The 27,544-nt window shown below is 33.4% G+C and overlaps 2 protein-coding genes across 2 annotated transcripts; both read right to left on the reverse strand.

Annotated features, from left to right (window-relative positions):
* Positions 1-12,296: 12,296 nt before the first annotated feature.
* On the reverse strand, positions 12,297-14,025 carry LOC123866634 (larval cuticle protein LCP-22-like). Its single transcript, XM_045908298.1, has 4 exons — positions 13,936-14,025; positions 13,353-13,834; positions 13,100-13,271; positions 12,297-12,562 (listed from the first exon to the last, which is right to left on the reverse strand). Exons 1-4 carry the CDS (start codon positions 13,945-13,947, stop codon positions 12,449-12,451), a joined length of 780 nt encoding a protein of 259 aa, XP_045764254.1. The 5' UTR covers positions 13,948-14,025; the 3' UTR covers positions 12,297-12,448.
* A 10,335-nt stretch (positions 14,026-24,360) lies between these two features.
* LOC123866682 (larval cuticle protein LCP-30-like) lies at positions 24,361-27,544 on the reverse strand. Its single transcript, XM_045908362.1, has 3 exons — positions 27,363-27,544; positions 25,890-26,143; positions 24,361-24,740 (listed from the first exon to the last, which is right to left on the reverse strand). The coding sequence occupies exons 1-3, from the start codon at positions 27,375-27,377 to the stop codon at positions 24,407-24,409; spliced, it is 603 nt and encodes a 200-aa protein (XP_045764318.1). The 5' UTR covers positions 27,378-27,544; the 3' UTR covers positions 24,361-24,406.

The raw sequence follows: 27,544 nt of genomic DNA on the forward strand, positions 1-27,544 counted from the left end.
TATCGGCATCTTTTTATCCCGGAAAATTAAACAGTTCCCACGGGATCTTCAAAAACCTAAATCCACACGGAAGAAGTTGCGGGCATCCTCTAGTAATTAATAATGCTTAATAAATAATAATCAATAATTAATAATGCTAATCTGTACTACATGGGTCGACATATCTTTTAAATTGGTATTTTTGTTCCGCTAAAATAAATAATTGAAATGAATTAATTATCTAATCTAAAAAAAAAATAACTAGTTATGAATCAATATGATCCGATGCAGACAGTATTAAGATAATTATTAAGATAGTATGTATATTGCTTGTAATATAACATATTTATGTTACACGAGTAATAGGTATATCTTATCGTTGCGTCAGGGGACCGGAAAGTCATCTATTGTAGAAAGAATAGATTCTGTTTACCTTTAGCGTTATCTACGATGCCACAGACAGATACACTTATAACACCCCTCTTTTTGGGTCGGGGGTTAAAAAAGGTAAGACTACACAGGCGAAACCGGATAAGGTATACGTAGTAGTCGCGTAGCGTAGATGTATGTGCATGGCGCTGCTAAATATTGTGGTAGGTGATCACCGCACAACTGACGTTCCCGCATCAGGTATAGTAACTTTGGCCGCGCAGGTTTGGATGGATAAAATTCACAACGACAAAAGTAAGTTAGCCCCGTCAATTTAGGTCAAAAATAAGGGGTAAGGTTACATTAATTCAGATAGAGCTGAAAATTTTCTACGAATGTTTTGAAAACCATTAATTACCTAGGTATGCATAAAATATATTAAGGACAACACACTCCTGAAATTCCCACGATATATTTTACTCTTTGCTGAAGTGGTGCAAAGTCTCGCCTCGCAAGGGACAAAAGGTCTAATTAGGGCCCTGTTACTCTTAGTTTGGTTGCGACAATTTAATGCTCTATATACAAGTAGGTACTTAACTGACGTTAGGTATTCGCGGCAGTATAGACAAGAGTAGCATTATGAATGCATAATAAATCTATAATCTGTTAAAAACATTTAAACATCTAGACAACTGCCATTGTAATAATTGTAGCGCGTTTCATATTATTGAATGCATCACTTATTATCACCTGATAATATCATGTCAAACGCAATATGCTTAAAATTAAGGTTGCATGAATATATTTTACATACCTAGTGTCAAACCTTATAAGGAATTTTATTAAAATTTTAGCCGTTGGAACTTCTTATTAAGAACAGGTTTATCAGGATATACTTAGCTATCTTATCCTGTGATGTGAATTATTTATTTAAGCGATGACTAACATTGGGCCATTTATAGCTGGCGTGAACCCATTAAGCGTTGATGTAACCCGGATACTTATAGAATGTCATTCATGAGTTATAACATCGTATATTATGTATAACACTAATATAATACACATTTTTTTTGCTTCGTCTGAGAATTCCTCAGAATAATATCTAATATGTCTTATTCTATATATATATATTATATCTTTTTTTATTTAATAATATAAAAAATGAGTCTAGTTATAACCTAGTAGTTAGAAAGTTTGCCTCTTATTCGGGACATCGGGGGTTCGATCACGGGAACGCATCTCTAACTTTTCGCAGCAAATCAATATCGCTTGCTTCAGTTCCACTGAAGGAAACTCACATTGTGAAGAAACCTGCGACAGCAATTGCTCAAGAGGGCAATTCAGCAGCTGAATTTGTAAAACTTGAATATTTTTTTAGCTGTGCTTAATGCGACCCTCGTAAATCTCGCATCAAAAACACAAACTAAATAATATAACACTCTAAGGGAGATCTCATGACAAATGTACATATTTCAACCAGCTAAATCACCTAAAATGCATCCTGTTTAAAATTATGACTGAGACAAACTCGCACACAATGTTTTAAACGAGCTTTTAAATTAATTTATATTCGTATCTATGAAATCTCTACAACAAGTTTTTCCAGCGATAGTGGTAGTAAATTCTCATTTTATGGTTATGAAGTGTATAATTAGTTAAACATTTTTATAATGATTAATAATGGTCGTAATACTTACTATTATAACAGTAACTTTTTAATTCCACAAATCTTTTCTTTGACGAGTGGGTTATCAGTTAGCACTACTTGAAATGAGTAGGCGCTTTTCTTAATATAAAGTATATTTTTGAAACAGTGAAAAATCCTAATCACTGCCTATAATATTAGTACAATAACAAGATATGCTTGTTTGTTGGTTTCTTTGTTTATCTTCAAATCACGTAGCAACGGAGCAACGGTTGATGTGATTTACAAGCCTGGTAAGTGACATAGGCTTTTTTCATCCCTTAAAATCAAACAAATCACACTTCACACTAATATTATAAAGGCGAAAGTTTGTATTCGTGTGTGTGTGTGTGTGTGTGTATGTTTGTTACTCCTTCACGCAAAAACTACTGGACGGATTTGGCTGAAATTCGGAATGGAGATAGATAATATCCTGGATTAGCACTTTTTATCCCGGAAAACCAAAGAGTTCCCACGGGATTTCGAAAAACCTAAATCCACGCGGACGAAGCCGCGGGCGCCAGCTAGTGCCACAATATTTTTGTTAAATATATAAATTAGTGATTGGATATTAAGAATGACACGTCATGCGGCGAGTACCTACCTGTTTATAAATTATATTTCGAGGATTATTTTATTGCTCTATTTTGTAACCCCAACCAAAAAAGAGGGGTGTTATAAGTCTGACGTGTGTATCTGTGTATCTGTCTGTGGCATCGTAGCTCCTAAACTAATGAACCGATTTTAATTTAGTTTTTTTTTGTTTGAAAGGATTGACTGTTCTTAGCTATAATTCAAGAAAATCGGTTCAGCCGTTCGAAATTATCAGCTCTTTTCTAGTTATTACAGTAACCTTCACTGGTCGGGGGTGTTATAAATTTTTAATTTACACTTGTTGAGTTATGAAGTTTTTTCTGATCTTTACGATTGACTTGCCCAGATAAAGTAGCAGGCGAATATAAAAGTGAGTGTACAATGTTATAACATGTAGCGGCAACGCATCTAAAATGCTAAGGTCGCGAAAGACGACCGCATAGCATCACGATAGATTCTGCTCGTGATGAAGAGCGCATCCGCCGCAGCAATTACACCTTTGTTTTACCTTTATGGAAGTAAGAATTCTATTAACTTCATTGCAAAGACAAATGGAATTTATTAATTAAAATGAAATGATCTACACCTTCTTATAGAAAGGAATTTGCACATAACATTTAACGAGGTGCTGCAACTAATTATCAGGGAAACCCTGCAAAATTTCAGCTTTCTATTATTTGGGCTGGCCGTCGATGCGTTAGTGACTAACTAACGGGTAGTCAGTGAGTGAACCAGGACTTTTTGTTATATAGGTAGGTATTTATCGAGGATTTGTTTGTCTGTTCAAAATAGTTGTTCAATGCAGTAAATTCTAACCACATGAATTTTGTTAATATGTATTGGCTAAGGTTTTGTGGGAATATGACATCAATTGTGTCCCCACACGACGATTGCGAAAGCTCTAAGTTTCTTTACAACAATCCAATGCTTTTCATGACTTAAGTCAACGTACCTAAGACACTTTAGGACTTTTTTGTAATATTATCATATTTTTCTATACTAATATTATAAAGAGGAAACCTTTGTATTTTTGTATGTTTGTATTGAATAGGCTCAAAAACTACTGGACCGATTTCAAAATTTCTTTTACCATTACTTAGAGGGATTCTTCCGAATCCGTATAGGCTATATTTTATCCCGGAAAATAGAAAAAATAAATGTCCACCCGTGCGAAGCCGGGGCGGGTCGCTAGTTTTAGATAAAAATGTAATGTTTAGTTTGTCACGCTATCACTTTTACAACCCCATCAATAACAACTTTTTATTTTATTTTAGTATTCTTTAAAAAAAAAAAACTAGATCTTGAGATTAGTAAATTTATAACAACAAAAACAAACAGGCAAGGTTAATGCAGAGATGATATCGATCAATAAATTGGAGGACGATCAATTTACAATCACGTGTTCCATATTATACATTGTTGCCTACCTGTTGATAGATATTGACTAGTCTCAATGAGTTTATATTACCCGTGTATAGATTTTAATATAATAATAATATTATGCCTATACGCGGAAGTAATTATTGGTCGCTTCAATCACGGTAAGTTGAAATTAGTTAATCGTGTTCAATAAATCACAATTATACTAATTATTACATAAAATTAATTTATAATTTCAATTTTAAAGGCAAACTATTTATATTTGTAGTTTGTTAGAACGGCGTAAGAATATCAAGGAATAGATAATAATTATATCAAGGACGAATTCAAATTCTTTATATGAAATACAGTAAGTAACATTTTAATGGTCGTTGCAGAGTTTGGTGATAGTTTATGTTTCGCCGTAACAATAGGCTTACAAGCACACAGTCATAAAAACCTTTTTTGAATTTGAGCGTTGGTTTTTACGATATTTTTAGGGTTCCGTACCTCGAAAGGAAAAACGGAACCCTCATAGGATCACTTTGTTGTCTGTCTGTCCATCGTGTCTGTCAAGAAACCTATTGGCTACTTCCCGTTGACCTAGAATCATGAAATTTGGCAGGTGGGTAGGTCTTATAGCACAAGTACAGGAATAAATCTGAAAACCGCAAAGTGGTCACATCATTTTAAAAAAAAATTAAAATATGATTCAGTTTTCAAAGTAAGATAACTACCAAGTGGGGTGTCATATGAAATTGCTTTATCTGTGCATTCTAAAACAGATTTTTATTTATTTTTATGCACACTTATTAGTTTTTGACTTATCGTGCAAAATGTTGGAAAAAATACCCGAGTACGGAACCCTCAGTGCGCGAGTCAATATTTTATTGCTTTTGATTACCATTAAAGAAAATGAAACATTAATATATAGCTACACTTATTTTACGCCTGTCGAAAGAGTTATACCAATTTGCATTAACTACTACAACGTTTGCTTTAAACCTTACCAGCAGGCTTCGATAATATTATCAAAAATCGGCTTGTTACTTTGTACTTACCTATAAATACTATTTTTGGTTAAGTATACACCAGCCAAAGTCTTTGTTGTCACACTTATAAGATGATCATATTTATACGTTTACACCATGCTTTTACAGGTAATGAGTAGTTAGGTAGGTACTTAAGTAGTTAAGTTCTTTGTAAGTAGGTACTACGTTACGGATACGTGACGTGAAGTGGCAAGAGACCGACATGAATAGTTAGCTTTTTAGTGTTGGAGATTCATGGGTCACTACCAACTTAATAAGTACCTATAGGTACCTACATATTTTAGCACAAATAAATTTTAACATAGCCCGGCAAGAGTAAACCAAACAAATGATTTTTATTATTATGTAGATTAGATTTCAAATTTAAAATTTAACAAAAATTCTACACAATTCTATCGAGTATGGAAATACAGATCATTCTAAAACCAAAATCGTATCAACGATTCAATGTCATCTCTCATCCGAACTATAGCGACGAGGTTCATCTATTAATTTAGATTTTTTACGATTTATAAGGTCGCTGCAGAGATAAATCTTCTTAAAACCAGTTATATTAAATTTCTGTATGATTGCGTAATCTTCGAATGTTGATGAGCACTGGCCATAGCCGCGTGGGTTCAGATGCCTTCTGCCTTGAACCACTGTGACACCTGTAAAGCTCAAGGACACCATAAGGATACGGATGGATTCCCTTGTCTGAATATAACCCCATTACTGATTTAACAGAACCATGTTTAATAAAAGCGATAATGATAGGTTCATCCTCCAGATTCTGTCGGTAGATGAACGACTTTATTTGCTATAAAAAAGCAACCCCTTTAGTTTCAAATCCAAACCTTCTTCTTTTAATGTGACTGAAGGGATACCATACCAAGGGATGTAGGGGTTGGTTGCGGAGTTATAGCATCTTTGGCAGACAAACTAATATTACTTCCATAATTTATACTGTTGACAACTATGTCTTTTTTTCTCCTTTATTTATTTAAGGACTTTTATGTCAATGTTTAACTATGTCAAGATTCAACATTTTATTATCACCTTGCCGGCTACTTCAAAATATACTTTTTAACTTGTATGTAGAAAATAAAGTTTGAGCGATGATTCAACTGTTTTATATTACCTGACTCAATTTTTCAGTTTATGAAATTAAAAGATGCCCGTCCGCGTCGTAACAATGCGAATTTTTTTATTTTTGGAATAATTTTTACATTGTCACCTTTATTAAAATGGTATCCATGCATGTATCCATCCAATGGTAGGCCCCAGAATCTATTACCTACTGCTAATTATTTTTTTTGGAAAGTTAAAAAAAAATGCGCTAGCTTCACTCGTCCTTGTGTCTTGGAAGACATAACTGTTCGAATCTAATGAACAAAACTGCTGGTAGTCCTAAAATTGGCACTTATCTCGGCTTTCCTGTGACAATGAAGATCTTCGACCAGCCTAAAGGTTGCTACTTGAACAAGGTGACCACAAGTTCGAAGCGTTAGAAAAGTATCTAACAAGCTTTATAAATAACTAGATGATGCTTGCGACTTCGTCTGCGTGGATTTGATTATTTAAAAATCCCGTGGGAACTCTTTGATTTTCCGTGAAAAAAGTTGCCTATGTACCTATAGCCTGCATCCCGAAAATAATTCCGGGATGCAAGCTACTTCTGCCTGTACCAAATTTCATATAAATCGGTTCAACGGATGGACTTTTAAGAATCCCGTGGGAACTCTTTGATTTTTCAGGATAAAAAGTAGCCTACGTCCTTTCCCAAGATGTAAGGTACGAAATTTCATTAAAATTAGTTAAACTTTTGGAATGTGAACATCTAGCAGACAGACAGACAGACACACTTTCGCATTTTTTTTATTCATTATAGGCATTATAACAATCATATGGATTTTTAGAGGTGGGTATAATTTTTGACGGTTTTACGATAAGCAAGTGATTAATGTATAAGCAACGTTTAAAGATAACAATAAGTAAATGTGCGAAGATACAAATCAGCAGGTTATTAATTTATCAAAGTCAAACCGTAGACACATTATTATGCTTCTCAGATTTCAGAACCGATAGATAGATACCCTTTATAAAAATCTCAAAAAATGTAATATTAATTTGTGTAGTTCTTTTTATTTTCTTTATAAACACTTTATCTTAAAGTTTACTTGCATCCTGGAAATGGGTATAGACACACTAGTGTTTATGACAGAATGCAAAGATTTCCCACGGTATTTTTAACTATACGGCATACTGGATGTATAAGTAAATATAAAATTATATTGTTAAAAGTTTAGGCTTATGTGTCATATTACTAGGTGCTAATGAAGCCCCTAGCTGTGAGGCTCCTTTATATGACCATAAAAATCAAATAAATTAACAACAACTATAGTTTGTACCTATTTGATGGGTTTAAAATTAATTCTACTATGTATTATAGAATATTTTGTCGCTTATTTTAGGTCTGCATAATATAACCCATACTTAATATTATAAATAAGAAAGTGTGTCTGTCTATCTGCTATCTTTTCACATCATATTCGCTTAACCAATTTGGAGAAAATTGGTAGAGGCTTGCATCCCGGAAAAAGACATAGGCTACTTTTTGATGTGGTCAAGGAACTTCTATGGGACATCCAAAGCCGACAAAGTCACAGGGTCTAAAGAAGTTAGCTTGCATCCGGTGACGGATACAGGCTACTTTTTATCTTGTAAATGAAAGAATTCCCACAGGATTTACAAGAAACTGAAGTCATGGGCATCATCTAGTTATACTACAGTAAAATAAGTAAATAACATTTCATTTACCCACATATTTTACAGTTTGACCCCAACAGAGTCATTGACCTGATCATGCTGTTTCTATGTAATAATTAAATAAGCAGTCTATTCTTATTATATATAGATAATATAAGCTCAAATTACTTAAAATATGGATACATACAAATGGGTACATAAATAAAACAATACGTTTGGAATATTATTAACATCTTAATTATTAAAACAATAAACAAATAATAAACATAAACCAGTAAAGAAACCTATGTACATAATACAAAATACATAGTTAAGTAAAATAACTTCACTATAATCAACAGAGGCAATGTCTTGTAGAATGTAGAAAGAATTTATGGGTATATGTATTTTAAGCAGCTACAACACACATAATAATAATAATAATAATAATAATTTATTTATTTAGGAACAAATTTTTACAAATTTTACAAAACAGGTGTTACATAAATATACAATATTAATACATAAATATAAATATACACAATACAGTACATAAATCTTTGACAGTTTTTGTTGTAATATTGCAGATCTTATACATTGTATAAATAGCCTTTGTTACTTCAGTATAAAATAGCTTTCTAATGATTTTCTAAAGGTTTATTAAAATCGGTTCAGTAGCTTTCGAGTTTATCGATGACAAACAAACAAATATTTCATCTTTATACATATTATTCTTATACTATACTTATACTTACTATACTTACCCTACTATACTTATACTTTATACAAAGTATAGAAAATCCTCTGTATACACGTGATCGCGTGTCGTTTTCGTGAATCACGGTCGCGTAGGTACCATTAAAATTCTATTCATTAACTTAGTAATTTTCTTATCATAACGCTTATATTACCCATTAAACTTTCTTAAACTGCTAGTATTACTGTTGTCTCTCTCTGTCTGCGTCGTATTCATTGCTGAAGGCCGTGACCCTTTCCCAGCAATGACATAACGGTTCGGATTTTCTCTTAGGATAGTGATGTTATTGTTGTATTCACAAAATATAATGCAAAGGTGGCTAATCACACATACTTAATAGTACCACCCGGTGTTCAATAAAAAACTACTGGTGATTAAAGTTAATATAAATTCACAATTTGGATAAGGTAAATGAACCTAGACAGCTTAAAAAAAAGGCTGTTCTTCAACTTGCTACACTGGTCTGAGGTCAAATGTCGATAGTTTCGATTAAAACTCGTTGTCAAAACTAATTTTAGATTTAAATAAGTTAGAAATATCCGTTGAACTTATGTTCAACGGATATTTCTAACTTATTTAACTTACTTTAATATACTGTCTAACTTATCTTCTTCTTCATACTTCTTCTTTTTTCAGTGCTCAGCAACAAAAAAGTGTCATAAAACGGCGGTGTATCTGCCAAACGAGAATTCACTTCAGCAAGTGTTGCTGGGAAGTCACTCAGCAACACTTCCTGAAGTCCTCGCTGATCTGGCTGGGCTGCTCTGGCATGAGCTTGGCTGTTTGTAGTGATCCGGTGGGAGCTGCATCGTTGGTCTTACGTACAATGGACGGCTATGTCTAAGGCTGAGATTTATAGAGCGCACTTTGACTTAGTTTAGACTTAAGACACTGTTAAAATGAGACCGCGTTATATCACTGGCATAAAACTGTCTCGTTTTAACTGAAGCTTAAGTCTGAGCAAAGTCAAAGTACGCTCTATTGGTATACGGTCTCAGCTTTAGTGAAGAAAACCCCATTACAGTAAAAGAAGAAATGGATCGGAGACGACGCGCATACGAATACCACGAATATCAAGGATAAATTACATTGTTACTTTATTTACATGTATTCGTAACAGCTACCATTTAAAATAAATAAACATGAAAACGATATGCACAAAAGATTTTTCGAGCATCAGCCTTATTATTGATAGAAGCCGTTAATTTATCTAACTTTTTATTTAACTGAAAAAGTGATGGGAAAATTGAAAGCAATCCTTGACAGCAGTCAGCACCCAGAGTTAACTGCTGCTCCATTGCAGTAAAATGACATGTCGCATCGCAATAGAAATATCCTTTGGAGTCCAAATAGACTTTAAAAAAAATTGTATCATCAAGCATGCTTTTGCGAAGTTACTCTACATTTGATTGAAAAAAATCGACCAAGTACAAGTCAGACCCGCGCACTGAGGGTTCCGCACTCGGGTATTTTTTCCGACATTTTGCACGATAAATCAAAAATTATTATGCATAAAATATATAAAAATCTATTTTAGAATGTACAGGTAAAGCCCTTTCATATGATACTCCAGTTGGTATAGTTATCTTACTATTAAAATTGAAACACATTTCAATTTTTTTTTTGTGATATAACCACAAATTCACGGTTTTCGGATTTTTTATTAGTATACTTGTCCTGTAAGACCTACCTACCTGCTTTTCATGATTCTAGGTCAACGGGAAGTAGCCTATCCGACGGACACAACAGATGGACGGACAGACAGACAGACAGATGATAAAAGCGTTGACTTGTGAACAGATACTTGGGAATGCATTTGTTCTATTTGAACGCTTTTTTAACGGACGTTAAAAAAGCTCTCGTGCAAATGAGGCTTAAGGCCGCTTCTCCTTTTGAAGTACGGAACCCGGTACGGTACGGTATATGAAATAGATTCTGGAGCTTGAGAATTTTCTTTTAGTAAAAATTTCGTAGGATTTTTTAATGGAACTACTTGACTTTTAGCATTTTTTTTTAAATTCAGATACAACTTAGCCCTTGACAGCAATCTCCCCTGGTGGTAAGTGACGATGCAGTCTAAGATGGAAACAGGCTAACCTGGAAGACACCCAAGACATATTAAGGTTTAAGGGTGTCTGGCAGAGAGTTGCCATGATTGTATGTGTCTGACAATGCATGACGTGATTTCTAATACTATTCCTAAGAAAATCTCAAAAAATTAGACTTTATACTTTTACGAAAGATTGTATACGTCTTCGTTACCTGTTATCTGCCAAAGCCACCATGATCCAAACTTCATAATCACAGATCTATAACTCAGCTATATTCAGCTTTTATAACGAAAGTCTGGCTTTCAGGGGCTTTTAGTCAATTTGGTCTACATTCTAGAGCTTACATCCTGGGGACGGAGATAGGTAATTCTTTTAAACCTAAATCCACGCGGAGCAACAAGCATTCGGAAACAGATAAAGGCTATAACTTTTTATACCGGAATATAATATATATTTTTATATTACCGGAAAATCAAAGAGTTCCCTCAGGATTTCTAAAAACCTAATCCTGTGGGGCGAAGTCATGGGCATCATCTAGTAATAATATGAGGTGATTTGAAAAGTTCTTAAAAAGAAAGCGTTATTAAAAAGAACAAGTGTAAATTAAAAATTTATAACACCCCGACAAGTGAAGGTTACAGTAACTAGAAAAGAGCTGATAACTTTCAAACCTGAACCTGGCTGAACCAATTTTCTTGGATTATAGCTAAGAACACTCTAGATCAAGCCACCTTTCAAACAAAAAAAAAACTAAATTAAAATCGGTTCATTAGTTTAGGAGCTACGATGCCACAGACAGATACACAGATACGTAGTCAAACTTTAACTTTAACACCCCTCTTTTTGGGTCGCGGGTTAAAAACAATTAACTTTATATTAATTTTTACCCTGTCCTGACGACAAATGAACCTTCTTTGTGATACTCCAAGGTCTATATTCCAGAATACGTATTTTTAACGATCATATTTTATGAACTTCAAGAGGGCTCTCTCCGTCACTCGTTTCATACAATCGTAGTTCCAATTTCATTTGAATATTAAGCAACCAAAGTCCATGAAATACAGACATATTCTAGAAACTAATATCTATGTCTGTGGTTTTCCAGATTTCTGTTAAAATATTCGGTTTCAAAGTTACGCGGTCTTAAAAATTTTCATACAAATCTTTGAGCCCCTGTAATTTTAAAACTACATATTTTTAGGAAAATCTAAAACACCACAGACACAGATCTAGAATATGTCTGCAAAATTTCATGGACTTTGGTTGCTTAATATTCAAATGAAATTGGAACTACGATTGTATGAAACGAGTAACAGAGAGAGCCCTGTTAACTTGAATGTATTTTTAATTTGGCAGATAGTCATCCCATTAATTATTATTTATTATTCTTAATTAATATTAATGAAATAAACTTTGAACTATTTTCATATAATTTAAGATCACCTTTTAAACCTGATTTTATCGATCTTCATCGATTTCCATGCCACATCGCATCTTGTGATTCTTGTTAAACTGGATCAATAATCACAAAGTATGCTAATCTTTGCATTAAAATACAATTTCTGTTTTAATAAAAACAATGCCAAAGTTCAAAATATCGTAACTTATTTAAGATGGTTCTGTTCTACAGTAATTGTTTTGGATTATCCTTTTCATGTGATTTGATAAGCCAGGAATTTGAAAAGACGACCAGAAAATTATCAACTATTTCCTTTTATTAAAATTTTCATATTTCACACTCAAAATGCATCAGTTCGTATTTCAAATTATAATAATAATTATCACATTATTTTATGTATTTTGTACATTTATTAAATTATTTCTAAGTAGATTGGAATTATGATCGTGGTGGTTTTATTCGTTAAATAATAAATAATTAATTATTGTAGTTAGCGTTGACGACGGCCGGGACTGGAGCGTTTCTGGCGACGTAGGCGAGGGCGCGAGCGATCTGGTCGGGTACTGGTGGTGACTGGGGAATAGCGTCACCCTGGAATGCAAAAAAAAAATGAATTAGCATAGTTGTCTGGCTGACATTTACCTTTTATTTTTAGACCCTATTTGCTTTTTTGGAAAAATGCCTAACTATTACACCTAAGCGAAATTTACACTACAAAATTAGTGGCACGAAATTAGTTTCACGACATTAATTTCATTATTAATTGCACGTGTAAACGTCTAATTTCGCAATGCTTGCATTACGAAATTAGACGTTTACACGTGCAATTGGTAATGAAATTAATGTCGTGAAAATAATTTCGTGCCACTAATTTCGGAATATTATTTCCGCTTTACAACAGTAGTTAGTGTTCTGCACTTACAGTGTTTCGGTTGCATGTAATGTTTTTTTTGATGATCCTGAATATGTTTCCATATAAGTAATATCTGCTCTTATTTTAAATGAGTGTAGAAATTATTGGTAAAAGATTCAATTGTTTAAACAAATTTAGTTTAACAGGTAAATGATAATTATTATTTTTAATTAATTATATTGGTCTTATATCAATATTTCTAGAAATTTACTTACAATAGCCCGGTAACCGTTCTCGTCAGCTACCCACTGGAGGGCAACGAGCTGACCCTCGGGGGCGTACCAGGAGAAGGAACCTTGAGCGACAGCAGGAGCTACGGGTGGGTTGCCACCGAAGTTACGGGGTACACCCTCGGCTTGAGCGGCAATACCGTTGTTGGTTTCGAAGCTAAAAAATGAGACAAATTGTTAGTAACGATTTATATTTCTCCTTATAACAAAAAAAATATTATATTTATACTGTACTTACAAGTAATTGTAGGCACCATCTGGGCTGATTTCATTGCCGTATTTCACAGTCTCGGCAGAACGGGCATCAGCAGCTACCCTGGCGGCGGTGACGGCAGGGACGACGGGACGAACGGGGGCCACGGGGGCGACCGGGACGAAAGGAGCAGGAGTGACCACAGGGGTGACGACTGATACAGGGTTTAATTTAGGAACCACTGCTGGGGCTGGGGTCACTGTGACTGAGGGGCGGGGGAAAGGAGTGGACGTAACGAAAGCCTTGAAGGGGGTGTACTGGTTGTTCTGGTTGCGGTTGTACTGGTTGTTGAAAGGGTTGTACTGGTTCTTGTTGTAGCGATTGTACTGGTTATTATTATTGTATCTGTTGTACTGGTTAGTGTTGTATCTATTGGCCTGGTACCGTCCACTGTCAGGGTTGTATCTTCCTGTATTAGGGATGAGTTGAGCGTGGGCGACCGCCAACACGCATGCCAATACGACCACCTGAATTCACAAAATACTCATATTAATATCACCAAAATTTTAACACATCGCATTTATTATCATGTCCGCGTTTTTATTTCAAACAAAAGTAATCTACTTACGGCGAATCTCATTTTTATTTTTTAAGATTGCCTAGCTTCGTTGAACTAGTTTGAATGCGGATAAAAAATCCGCGCACGCTTTTATATCAACGATAGAACCACCCACTTTGGACTACGAATTGCAATAACATTTAAATAATTTGCTACGAGAGTGAAGAATTGTTTTTATTAAAATAGCACTTGATCTATCCATATTAGTCATTAAATCATAAGGTCATTTTTAAGTCAAAGTGTTCAAACTTCAAAGCTTTTGTTTAAACAATAACTTTACCACAGTTACTCGAAATAAGATCATTTCGTTCTGTCGTATTATATCTAAATTAAACATTATGAGTTAATAATTAGACTAATTTATTGTTATTGGAATAATAAAACTCAAACGCGATTTCTGTAATTAAGTATTCAAAATATAATATTATTGCTATTGTGTTGTTTGTTTGCATTTATGTACTTCTGTTTACTAAACATGGGCCCTTAAAAAATTTACAATATAACCTGATATCCATACATACTTATTAAATAAAAAAGAATTTTAAACACAGTTTGTTAAGAAATAATCGTATTTTGTGATTTTACAATTATTGTAGGAATTTTTTTTTAATGTCTGTAAACATGGAGTGGATTCTATAAGTGCTACTTGTTTTCCTACAAACCATGAAAATATCCAAATAAAAAATGTATAGATTTTTTTCAAACTAGAGAGAAGTTTTTGAAAGAAAAAGGATATTAACGATTAAAAAAAGACTCTTATAAGTGTACCTAATACTAAAAGTTAATAATACCTCGAAGCAAAACAGACGGATCTAGGTGTGAGCTGTAAATCTTATACAAAATGTTTACAATAAAACACTATTCAAAGGATTTTTAAATTTATTCGCAAATTAGTAGTGGATATTTTATGAAATTAACTAGCCATTTTTCGCGACATTGCGTGTAGTTATATTATTATTGCTAGATGATGCCCACTATTTCGTCTGCGTGGTAAAAGGTGTTAAAAAATCCCGTTCAAACTCTAATTTTTCGGGATAAAAAATAGCCTAGATATGTAGGGTTCCTGGATGCAAGTTATTTCTGTACAAAATTTTATCAAAACCGGTAAAACAGATGGACCGTGGAAAACTAGCACACGGACAGAAATTTTCGCATTTAAGTATAATATTAAACTTTCGTGTTACTCTAATAGGTGGGTAAATATTTTCTGGAATGGTTGGAAAAATTAGGATGTACTTAACTGTACCATAAGAATATTTATAGGAATATTTTAGTATGTGCAATATTTTGTGTGCAAACCCTTGGACCTAGAATGCTAAAATTTAGTACCTCTTACACAAAGAATAAGGCCGAATAAGTATAGATTGTTACGGCTATACTCTCGTATTTAGTCGACGTAAGACTAGTTTGAACCCATCTGGGGTCCAGTTATAAGTATAGCCGTAACAATCTATATTTATAACTAGCGACCCGCCCCGGCTTCGCACGGGTGGACACTACCACGAAAAATCCTATCTATTTTCCGGGATAAAATATAGCATATACGGATTCGGAAGAATCCCTCTAAGTAATGGTAAAAGAAATTTTGAAATCGGTCCAGTAGTTTTTGAGCCTATTCAATACAAACATACAAAAATACAAAGGTTTCCTCTTTATAATATTATAGTATAGATGAAAATCACTCATGATAGTTTAAATGTCAAAAAGGCCGAATAATTTGAAATTCCCACAGGATAAGGAATAAATAGGACTTATAGTTTCGCCGAGCGAAGCTGTGGGCTGGCGCTAGTTTTTAAAATATATGATTAAATTTATGCATCGTTATTATAAAACTGTATAGTTCCGTTTCCATCTTATCATTAACTAAAAGCTTAGTGTATAATATGTCCTTCGATAGTGGTGATGGTCAGCATTTAGCATTATAATAGGTTTTCGTATTATTCAATAAACGGATGTAATTAGCTGTTAAAAAATAATAATAATCTACGAGTAATTTGCCCCGAACTCGCACCTCGCGTTCTATGAGTTCGGACTTACCATAGACGTAGCCCATGCATGCAAATAATATAGGGTTGCCATACATCCTGATACATCAGGATGTATGGCATGACAGTGTTGTCTCGATGTTCCGACGAGTTAAAAAAATTCTTGAATCGGAGGAATCGGATAATTCTTCTTAGATTGTTAACCAATAAAAAGAACAATTTGTCGTATCAGTAATACCACTAAACTGTCAACATTTAAATGTTTTGCTTTTTTTATAAACCATTATGAACATAAAGAAGATCGTATTTTAAAACAAAGGAAAACCACATTCCTGGACCAGATATGGATAAAAGAGACCAAATTATAAAAAGTGCAGAAATAATAAAAATTCACTAATGTAATAAAGGCGAAAATTTGTGTGTATGTATGTTACTCCTTCACGCAAAAACTACCGAACGGATTTGGCTGCAATTATATGATAGACTAGGGGATGCCCGCGGCTTCGCCCGCGTGAATTCGATTTTTTTAGATTCCATGGGAACTCTTTGATTTTCCGGGATAAAAAGTAGCCTATGTCCTTCCCCGGAATGTATTCCAAGTCTGTACCAAATTTCATTAAAATCGGTTCAGCGGTTGGGCCGTGAAAACGTAGCAGACAGACAGACAGACAGACACACTTTCGCATTTATAATATTAGTATGGATTATACCTAGATTACCACATAAGTTACTTTTTATCCCGTAAAATTAAAAAAGAGTTTCTTTGTGATTTTTAAAAAACTTATATCCACGCGAACAAAGTCGCAGGCATTAGCTAGTATACAATAAATAGTTATGCAATAACAATAATAAAAGTTCAGTTTTACCTGTTCCTGAATTCTGACATTCCGATTCAATCTGATTTATTTCCGTTTTATTTCCAGCTTTTTTAAAGAGTGTACCTAAAGATATACATTCATCCATTATTATGCATATAGTATTTAGACTTGATAACTAAAATAGAAACAACATTATGGTTGAATTTATTGTCATATCAAAATCACAATAAAACTAAATCTGTACTATTGACATAAAACATGACCATATATAGGAAAATACCTTCTTATCTATACCACACCCGCATATTTTGTTACCTTTGACTCATTTTATCTATTTTATTTAGTATCTTGTTTCGAGGATAGTATGTAGGTACCTACTCATCAACCATGCAACAAAATTTTAATAATAATATCGAATGCAAATATGATAGTCAGGTAATTTGATTTTTTCAGCATGCCATTTTGACTACAAGAGAATACTAATTTTAAATACAGAAAAAATCTACATTCATAGAGTAGAAACAATACGTGTGCGCTATTTTCTCAATATGTCATTTGGGATATGCTGAATATTGTTATTACTATTTAAACTAAGTCACCTGATAAACAAAATTGCGCAAATCATTAAAAAAGTAAACGTACTGTCTTTCAATGTTAAGAAAGTCCAGTTTTGTAAAGTATATTCTTAATACTAGATTTAAAATATTTGTCAAACCATTAGTTATTGGTACGCAAGAAAAAAAAACAACTAAAATCGTTAAGTGCTGGAAGATACCTAGCTGAAAAATCGGAAATAGGCTATACGAACGTTACATTTTATACGAAAAAATTGACCTAACGGATATTACATGAAAAAAGTGGGAGTCTCCAAATTTTTTTTTGCTATTGTATCGAGTAGGGTGTCAAATGAAAGAGGAGAAAATTTTGAGTTCATAAATATAAAATATGTACTACAACATTAAAATATAACAAGCGACAGAAAAACAATTTTACTATAATATTTCAGCATTTATTATTACAATACGTAAGTTGTAACTGAGGAAAAGAAAATGCCACGTAAGAATATAAGGAGTTGCATTGATTTTCCGGAATTAAATAGTATCCTATATTTGTCTCCAGGCCGTTAACTATAATCCATACAAAAAAAATCACGTCCACTTTACTCCGTTGAAGCGTGATTGCAGGACAAACTAACAAACGAACAAGCAGAAATACTTTAACATTTATAATGTTAGTAGGATGGATATAATTTCATTGTCTTACAGTTTTCAATCAATTTATTATTAGTTTAACCCAATTCCTAATGGGTCATTAAGAATTAGGCACTCTATAAATATTTTATTGTTTTGCATAAATATTCCGATAAAAATGCTCGTTTTATGCGTCATTTTATTGTTCGAAATAGAAATAGGGTTGGCAGATTTTATATTTTCATAGTATTCTGAGCGAAATTTGTTTTTCCTCAGATCATTACGATATTTTATTTTTTGTTTCTTAAGTTATTGTTTCATAAATTTTTATTTGCTTGCCTTGTAAAAAATATCTTTCTCGACTTAACCGAAGTTTTACGTCAATATTTGATTTCAAAGATCATGAACAATACCTACAGCAGTGGTTCATGATTCAAGTAGGTACATAATAACTAGTGGTTTGCCCCGAACTAAGACCTCGCAGTATCTCATAAGATAGTTTTAACTATGTATTGTAATAGTTAACTTTGAGCATTAGACGCAAAAAGAGTTAAAGATTTTTTGGAGATGGTTGAATTTTTCAATAATGCTTCACTTTTTAAACTGTACTGAGTCCATTGTTCATGATTTTTATACAAACAACATACATACAAACTTGAAGCTAAGCAAAACTGCTTAAAACTATGCTAAAATTGAGTCTATAGATCGTGATGTTGATCAAAATGGTATAATTTCTGCAAAATTTCAGAAAGGTTTCATTCAGTTTAGATCTCCTCCTGTAAAATTTTGTTCTGTGAAATTACACCGTTTTGTCCGTCAGCTCCTCATTATACCCGTATTCATTTTTCCAGGTTAGTAGTTAAATAGTTTTAGTACCGTATACAAGTATAACTGCTAATCTCTTCACACGAATTCTTTGTATAATTTTGATCGAAGTTCACTTAGAGGTACTATTCACGTGTATAATTGGAAAAAGATTAGTGGATATCAATTCTTATCTAATCTATAATTCATTTCAGATAGTAAATTCTCCCGTTTTTAAATCATTGCAATATTATATAAATTAACAACCCTGATTTAAAATTAAATCATAAGACTCATAATAATTATCATTATACAAGTATACAAGTTAAAAGAACATTGGAATTTAAAATATGCTCTAATATTTCAAATAAAACACACGTTTTAAACTGTATCATCTAAATTGTATCCTTGTTTGGTATTAAAATGAATGAATAATGAAATATCATCCACCATAAATGCTTCTTATAATATTTTAATACGGAAACCATTTTGATCTTGTTGTTTAGGGTTCCGTCACTGAAAGCAATGAAAGAGCATTGACAGCAGCTGGAGTAATGTTTATTAAGGTGTAAGTTTTTTTATAGGATTAACTGACTGACTGACATTTTGTATTTTGTATGTAGGTTTTTTCTACAAAGTACCTAGTCTCCGACTAAAAAGAAATTTTACAAATTTATAGAAACTCTATCCGAAGAACCTGGGATGGGTCAGCTATTCCTATGTAAATGTGCCATAATTTAGAAGACTATTACTAGACCCCTATTACTAGTTTGTTTGTCCTTCAATCACGCCGCAATGGAGCAATGGATTGATTTAATTTTATCCAATATCCATGATATTGGATATATTATAGTTAAAGATATGGAGTGACATAAAGGTCATCCTGGAAAATTAAAGAGCTCCCACAATATTTTTAAAAACCTAAATCCACGCGGATGAAGTTATGAGCAACAGCTAGTTCAATAAAATCATACTGAAGCAGCAGGTTCTCGATGATATAACTCAAAATGCAAATGGCAAATATAAATAATTTTTCAAAAAAGACAAAATTTGAAGGTTCAGATTTCAGGGTTATAAAGAAATGAAAATGGAAGTTCGTATCATAAAATTATCCTTAGGCATGATGATAGATAAGATAAAGTATGATAAGTAAGATACGTAGACTGAGTTTGATATGGGTTTTTGATTTATTGATGATTTATCCGATGGTTCGGAAAAGGTTTACTACTGTATGAAAAAACTAATATACGATTGATAAATTCCTTAGTGACAAAGTTGCATGGAGCTATCCGTCTGATTTGCTCACAACATAAGTTGTTACACTGATACAATACTTTTACTATTACAATTTTGTATGATTTTTAATGAGAAACTGCTGAGTTTCTTGCTGACTCTTCTCAGTAGAAGCTGAAGCTTAAAGACACTAGTAGTTCTACATGAAATAATTACATTTTGAATATGAATTTATCGAAGTTCAGTCATTGTGCTGAAACTATACATCGATGGCTTAAACAATCACCACTGCCGAATATTCAAGGATTATAGAATCTCTAAAGTTTAAATTTGATAAATTAATACAGAACCATGAACTCGCGAACTAACGCGTTTTTTCGATTTTTTTTTTATTACATAGATTCACAACTAAAATAAATTAATTATAAGCATTTTGATCTGAATCACTAATAAGAATCTGATCTGAAATAATGATATTTGAAGATCACTATAATTACAAAATCTTGAGGATGCTTGACCTGTTTTTACGAGTAGGTGTTAGCGCTCTTTTATAACATGCGTTTTAGATCATCTAAAGACTGCGCAAAAACCCATTGTGTATAATGTTATTAATTTATTATGTAGCTTTTTGTAACTGATTACTAAAATTCTGACATTCACTTACTAAAAGCTTACTCAGTTTTTTAATAGCTGTTGTGGCGACTCTTAGTTGTACAGAACATCCCTTTTTATTGCACCTAGCCCATCTACTATATAATATTTTTAGTATATTTTTAGTAGTAGTAGTTACCAACCAGATAATACTACTCAAAAGCATACTTTTGAGTAGTATTATCTGGTTGAACTTATTACTCGCATTTCCGATATTTAAAAAGTTCTTGGAAGACCCTTCCGTTAAAGAAATATTTTATAATCGCAAATTTTAGAAGACAAGTGTAAATTAAAAATTTATAACACCCCCGACAAGTGAAGGTTAACTAAAAAAGTAAGGGTAACTTGAAAAGAGCTGATAACTTTCAAACGGCTGAACCGATTTTCTTGAATTATAGCTAAGAACACTCTCGATCAAGCCATCTTTCAAGCAAAAAAAACTAAATTAAAATCGGTTCATTACTTTAGGAGCTACGATGCCACAGACAGATACACAGATACACAGACACACAGATACACACGTCAAACTTATAACACCCCTCTTTTTGGGTCGGGGGTTAAAACAGGTCAAGAGTGAGCCGGATTCGCACACTAAGGGTTCCGTACCATTGTACAAGAAATAACACTTTTTAATTATTCTTTTTATAATGTAACCACAAATTCACAGTTTTCGGATTTTGCGGTTTTTTTGTGCTATAAGACATTGCTACCTGCTTAATTTCGTGATTCTAAATCAACGGATGGTGTCCTATAGGTTTTGATTCCCTTGAGGGGACTTGATAGACACGACAGACAGACAACAACTAGTGACGCTATAAGGATTCCATTTTTACTTTGACCGATCTCAACTTATCTCTCTATCGTCTCTATCGATTTTAAAACGATCTTAATGAATTCAGTACAGAAATCTCTGCACTAAATTCTTCAAGAGCACTATATTAGTTTTAAAAAAATACTGATAGCTTCAGTGGCAGCAGCGTGGTATATCTGAATTTTGATAAATACTTTTAAATTATAACCAGGAATGTCAAGAACTATTGACCTGTTCAAAAGTTGAATGACTTCAAGCAGGGAGAATCATAAAAAGCAGAACTCATGTTTAAAGAAACCGGTAAGTTGGATGAATAGTGATCATTAAAAGTGGAATCTCTATCTGTTTATCAATAATATGATCAATTAATTATTATTTATTATAATCTAGTCACAGTGTTTTTATTAGGAATCCTTTCTGAGCAACCCCAAAAAAATACTAGGATTACGTACCTGTAATAAAACCTATCTAAATTATTATAATGTTCTCAATCTGATAATCATAGAGCTGATAATAGTTTCATTAGAAAAACCATAATGCGAAGATGGTTTTAGACCTCTAAAACAATTCATTAGGCACATTTTAACCCCCGACCCAAAAAGAGGAGTGTTATAAGTTTGACGTGTGTATCTGTGTATCTGTCTGTGGCATCGTTGCTCCTAAACTTATGAACCGATTTTAATTTAGTTTCTTTTTCTTTGAAAGGTGGCTTGATCAAGTGTTCTTAGCTATAATCCAAGAAAATCGGTTCAGCCGTTTAAAAGTTATCAGCTTTTTTCTAGTTACTGTAATCTTCACTTGTCGGGGGTGTTATAAATTTTTAATTTACACTTGTCTTAGCGTAGTATCTAACACATGTCGGGTATTCGCTAGTACATAGGTAATAGAAAAATTATTAATACTTGTATAGGTATTCGTCTTCTATCCTAAAGGACATTGCTTGTCCGATTGAGTTGAAACATTATAAATAGACTTTCTTTTTTTTCCTGAATTTGTGGTTACATTACAAAAAAAAAATACTATTCTCGACCAAATAATTCGTACCAAGTAATAATTCCCGTTAACCTAGAATCATAAGATTTGGCAAGTAGGTAGATCTTATAGCAAAAGTAAAGGAATAAATCCGAAAACCGTGAATTTTTGGTCACATCACAGAAAAAAAATTAAAATGTGTTTCAATCTTCAAAGTAAGATAACTATACCAAGTGGCTGGCTTAAGCCGTACATTCTAAAACAGATTTTTATTTAATTTTATGCATAATAGTTTTTTGTTTTGTCTGACTCGCACTTTTGATTACCAAAGATTAATTAACAAACATAATAGTTATTACAATTAAAACCCCCTAGAAAGGAATAACGTTGTGAGTTTCATTGAGCTTCAAACGTGAAGGCTTCATTCATACGAGAGCTTTTTTAACGTCCGTTAAAAAAAGCGTTCAAATAGAACAAATGCATTCCCAAGTATCTGTTCACACGACAACGCTTTTATAACGCTCGTGTGAATTAAGGCTAAGTAGGTACCCCGTCATCCCCCCTCTCCCCAGCTTACTTACTTTGACAGCTTCATATAATATATTTATTTGAATTGATATTTGATTTTTATTCGAAATAGCTCTTACAAAGATAGGTAATCAATAATCATTTACTTCAATAGTGGCTTGCAAATTGATGTAAAAGGAATGTAATTAAAGTGTATGTTTGTGCATTGCGGCTCCCCTTTCTCTTACTTGTAAGTATGGGTTGCCCGGAAGTGATCACTTTAGTGATTAGGTCGCCCTTAAATGTATTAAATTAAATTAAGAAATATCGTTACTTGTGACCGTTACTTATCTTTATAGTGTAGCTAGAAGTTCTGCCATTATATTTTTATCTGCTACACTGGGCTTCCGTAATATGTACCTACACAGAGTAGAGCACGTGCCATTTTGCGTAGACTCAATGCATGGGCAAAATGTTCACTGGCAACTGCAATTTCTTGAAGAGTTAGTTTTTTGTATTTTGTAAGCACTCGCAGCATGTCAAATTCTATAAGTTTTGAATGGTAAGAACTCGCAGAAATTGTCAATGACATGATCATGGCAGCTATTTCTACAAGAAAACTTGCCAGGGGATATTAAGGGACGACGATCTAAATATTTAACCTATTTTATTTCATCTCTAACTAAACTCTATCTTAGTGTTTAGCTTTTTTAGTTTAGCTTAAAAAAGAATACCCGGCGCGTTTGAATCGATACAAACGCTATGCTAACGCGCGTGTGTATCGATACAGACGCGCCGGTGTCGCGCGTTTGAATCGATACAAATACGATGCTAACGTGCGTGTGTATCGATACAAACGACAACAAACTGCTCTGTAGGATAAAAGCGCGCCGTCGATGCACGTTTCTAAAACGCGAGTCAACGGTGCGTTCAAAAAACGTGGTCTGCAAAAGCGAAACGATTATTAATTTTAGCACATTTACATCTATGAGAAAAACAAACGGAATCCAAATCGAAATCTCCTTTTATAAAGTTTAAATTGATTGCCTTGCTGCTTGTTGACATAAAATTTCGGAATAAAAAGCTAATTTATGGCACTAAGGTTATTTTAACTGTAATTTGTATTAGTTACTAAAACCAAAAGGTTATTCACATCGGACCTCTGCTAAAAACCTGGCACATTTATTATATTATCTTGTTCATTGTAAGTTGTAAATACCTTCAAAACTTTTCCATTTTTATTTGTTAATCGTAAAATCGCGTGCATGGAAAACCAATACCATAAATTTAGCTTTTATAAAACTGTCTTCATAAAATAAATGTAGCTTAACATAACAATTCGAATAGCAGTTAACTTTTCCGAAGATAAACTCTTTTACAATTCTTTTTTACACCGCAATTTACTCTTTATTGTACCTCCTAAAATGAATACGGGCAGTTATATAAAAATCCATTTTTAACTTGCGAAATCGATTTTATTGTGGGTCGAAATTTATTAGTATCTATTAACTAAGCTTTTGGTAAGTGGGCGCCACTGGCACGGAATCCATTTTCGTCAGCTACATAGTCAACTCTGTATGTTAAACCGTCGTCCCCGATATATTCGTAGAAGCCTTGAACCCTAGTGCCTCCTTGGGGATTCCCTGCATCAACTACTCCGCTTTCCCCTGCACTTATTCCATTCTCAGTTCGGTATTTGTACTGGTAGGTGTTTTCATTAATGTCGTTTTCTTGTTCGATAATTCTAGCATAGCCTTCGTTGCCGTAATTTTTTGTGTAAGCGTATTGAGCAGTTGGAGCCACTTTCGGAGCAGCAGTTGAAGTAACAGCCACCGGGACCACACTAGAAAAATATAACATAAAGAAAACTATAGTGGTAGTAACTAGCAAAAAATATTATAATGAGAATGACTTATCACTCCTAAAACTAAGCTTTTATTCAATGTTACAATTAGAAACATTGCTAACCAGTTTCACTAATTTATACAAAGCTCAATGCTATAACATTCGCGATAGACATAAAGAATTAACAAAATATACTTAAACGGATATGCATTGTCATATAACAGTAATCCAAACCGTTAAATGGATGGATGACCGACTTAAGATTTGAAGAAGAATTTTACGGAATCGTGAAACCTAATACCCAGTAGGTACAAATCGAACTCTTATTTGAGTTCTATGAGTATGGAATCCATACTATGGAAGCCCACGGCATATTTATTACTCGCTGTGCCCGCGACTTCGTTCGCGTGGAATAGTGACTTTTCGCGCTTTATATAGCCACGGAGGCTCAGGCGCGAGGCGTGTAGTACGTACTCTGTACGTTAAAAATGTTCACCGTGATTCTTTAAATTGACATAACTATTTTATTTATGAACCGATTGACATGAAATAAACACTAAATGTTAAGTGAAGCTTACTACAATATATTAATGAAAACCGTATCTAAATCGAGTAAGCCGTTTCTGATATTAGCGTGCACAAACACACAGACAAACAGACAAAAAAAATTAATTACAATTTCGGGTTCGGCATCGATATTATAACAACCCCTGCTACTTTTTATATGTTTCCATTGTACAGACACCACTTTTCTACAATTTTATTATATGTATAGATAGATTATTCCAAGCCATTATGTATTTAATAGCTAGCCTTACTGTCTATCCATAGCACCTTAATATAGAAAATTGGATTAAAATCTGTTCAGTAGTTTCAGCGTGATGCGCAAACAGGCAGACAAAACACAATTTAAAAAAATACTCAAAATTCACTTGTAGTTTAATTTTACGAGTAGGTATAGGTATATCTCGTGCTATTATGCCTTAGGTTTATCTAGGCAATCCTAAGAGAGACGCTTTTGGCCAGTCAAAGATCGTTTTACTGATTTCTTTTTCACTGCTAGTTTTTTTTAAGGCGCTGTGCCCCAAATAATGTAGGTATCTTCATATAAAAGTAATAGTTAAAATAACATATAATTTTCAATTACCTGCTAGCCCTTGCGGTAACTAACGGGGCAACAAGCTCTTGATATGGTTTATAAGAGTTATAATACTGTTGCTTGTACTGCTGGTAGTAGTTAGGATACACTGCATTTCTTGTTGCTTGGTTGTTGTAATTATAGTATCCTCCGTCGTAGGAAGCATCGTATCTACCACTTTTGTCACCATAAAGCTCCGGTCGATATTTACCATCGTCTTCTGATCTCACTGCGTCTAAAAGACCGATAGCCAAACATGCGATCTGGAATATAACATTATTATTAGCCTTTTGATTAAATAGAAAAGTTGCTCATAACAAAAATTAAGGCACTCATGGACAAAGGAACAATTAAACAGACTAATATTTTCAGTACAGTGGACAAATTTGCTCAAAATATTAAATTTTGGAATGGCGTTATGACGACGGTGTTTCCTTTCAAATTAAATGATACCGACAAGTTTGATCGCATATTGTAACATTTAAGATCAAGATTTTCTTGCAGAATTAATATCATTGGAAAGAAATCATCAAAAATTCAGATGAAAAACTATTAAGACCGTATTTTACCTATATTATACAGGCTACGCCGCGGCCGGGCGTTAAAAAGAAAAATAACGATCTTTTAAAATATTCTACTGCTGGAGAAAAAAGGCCTTTGATAAAGACTAATATGGAAATTAGAATCGCCAAGCCGCTTCAATTTGTCAGGATATCATGTTTCTGAAAATTTTTTTTTTCATACAATAATTTACTCTTGTAGAGGCATGCAGCCTCTTTTAAGACTGGCAAGTCATAAAAGAGGCTGCATGCCTCTACACTCTCACCAAATAGCATCATGAATTATCCCAAAGATTCGAACCAGTACCATTCAAACTTGGAATATATAGTAAATACTTAACTAAATAGTATTTTGACAGGAACTGTCAAATTGTAAAATAATGAAGCCATGTGTAAAATAATAGTGACATGATGTGGTTCACTTCTATTATTGTGAATGGGCCAATGAACCAGTTCCAACTTCTCTCTCTCTTCTGACACAATTTATATTATAGGTATAATACGTAACTACATACTTTTTATAAGTACAATACGTATGTATAATAAAAATGGCACGCAGACTCGGTTGTAACTATATTCATCTCCAGGCTGGGAATCGAACCCATGGTTTTGAAATCATTTTTTAACCACTAGACGGATGAGACAATCCTCACTTCTCACTCCAAACCCTTTCTGTCACACTGTACGGAATCAGTGATATCAGATGATCATATCACTCTTTTGTCCCAACACTTCATTTTCGGGGGACACTGGGCATCCAGGAAACGTCACTTTGCTTTGTTTGATTAAAAATTTGGCTATTAGATTCATACGCTTTAATCGAACAGAGCTTCACTATATCACACACATTCGACATTTCTATCGGAATATAATTTGATAGTTTTCTCACTAGCCTAAAACGTAATAAATAAACAGTACTCACCAATATCGACTTCATTTTACCTAGACCTTGTGTGATTACAAACTAAAAAGACAATGATGGCCTAGTCGTCCCATCAGTCGATTTTATACAATCATCAAAATTCTTATTTGGGAGTTTTATCGCAAGAATTAGACCGGGGCGCCCAATAAGTAGAAAAAGTCATTTATTTTTTATTTGCTAAG

Source organism: Maniola jurtina, chromosome 7, assembly GCF_905333055.1.
Source record: "Maniola jurtina chromosome 7, ilManJurt1.1, whole genome shotgun sequence".
Taxonomy (NCBI): domain Eukaryota; kingdom Metazoa; phylum Arthropoda; class Insecta; order Lepidoptera; family Nymphalidae; genus Maniola; species Maniola jurtina.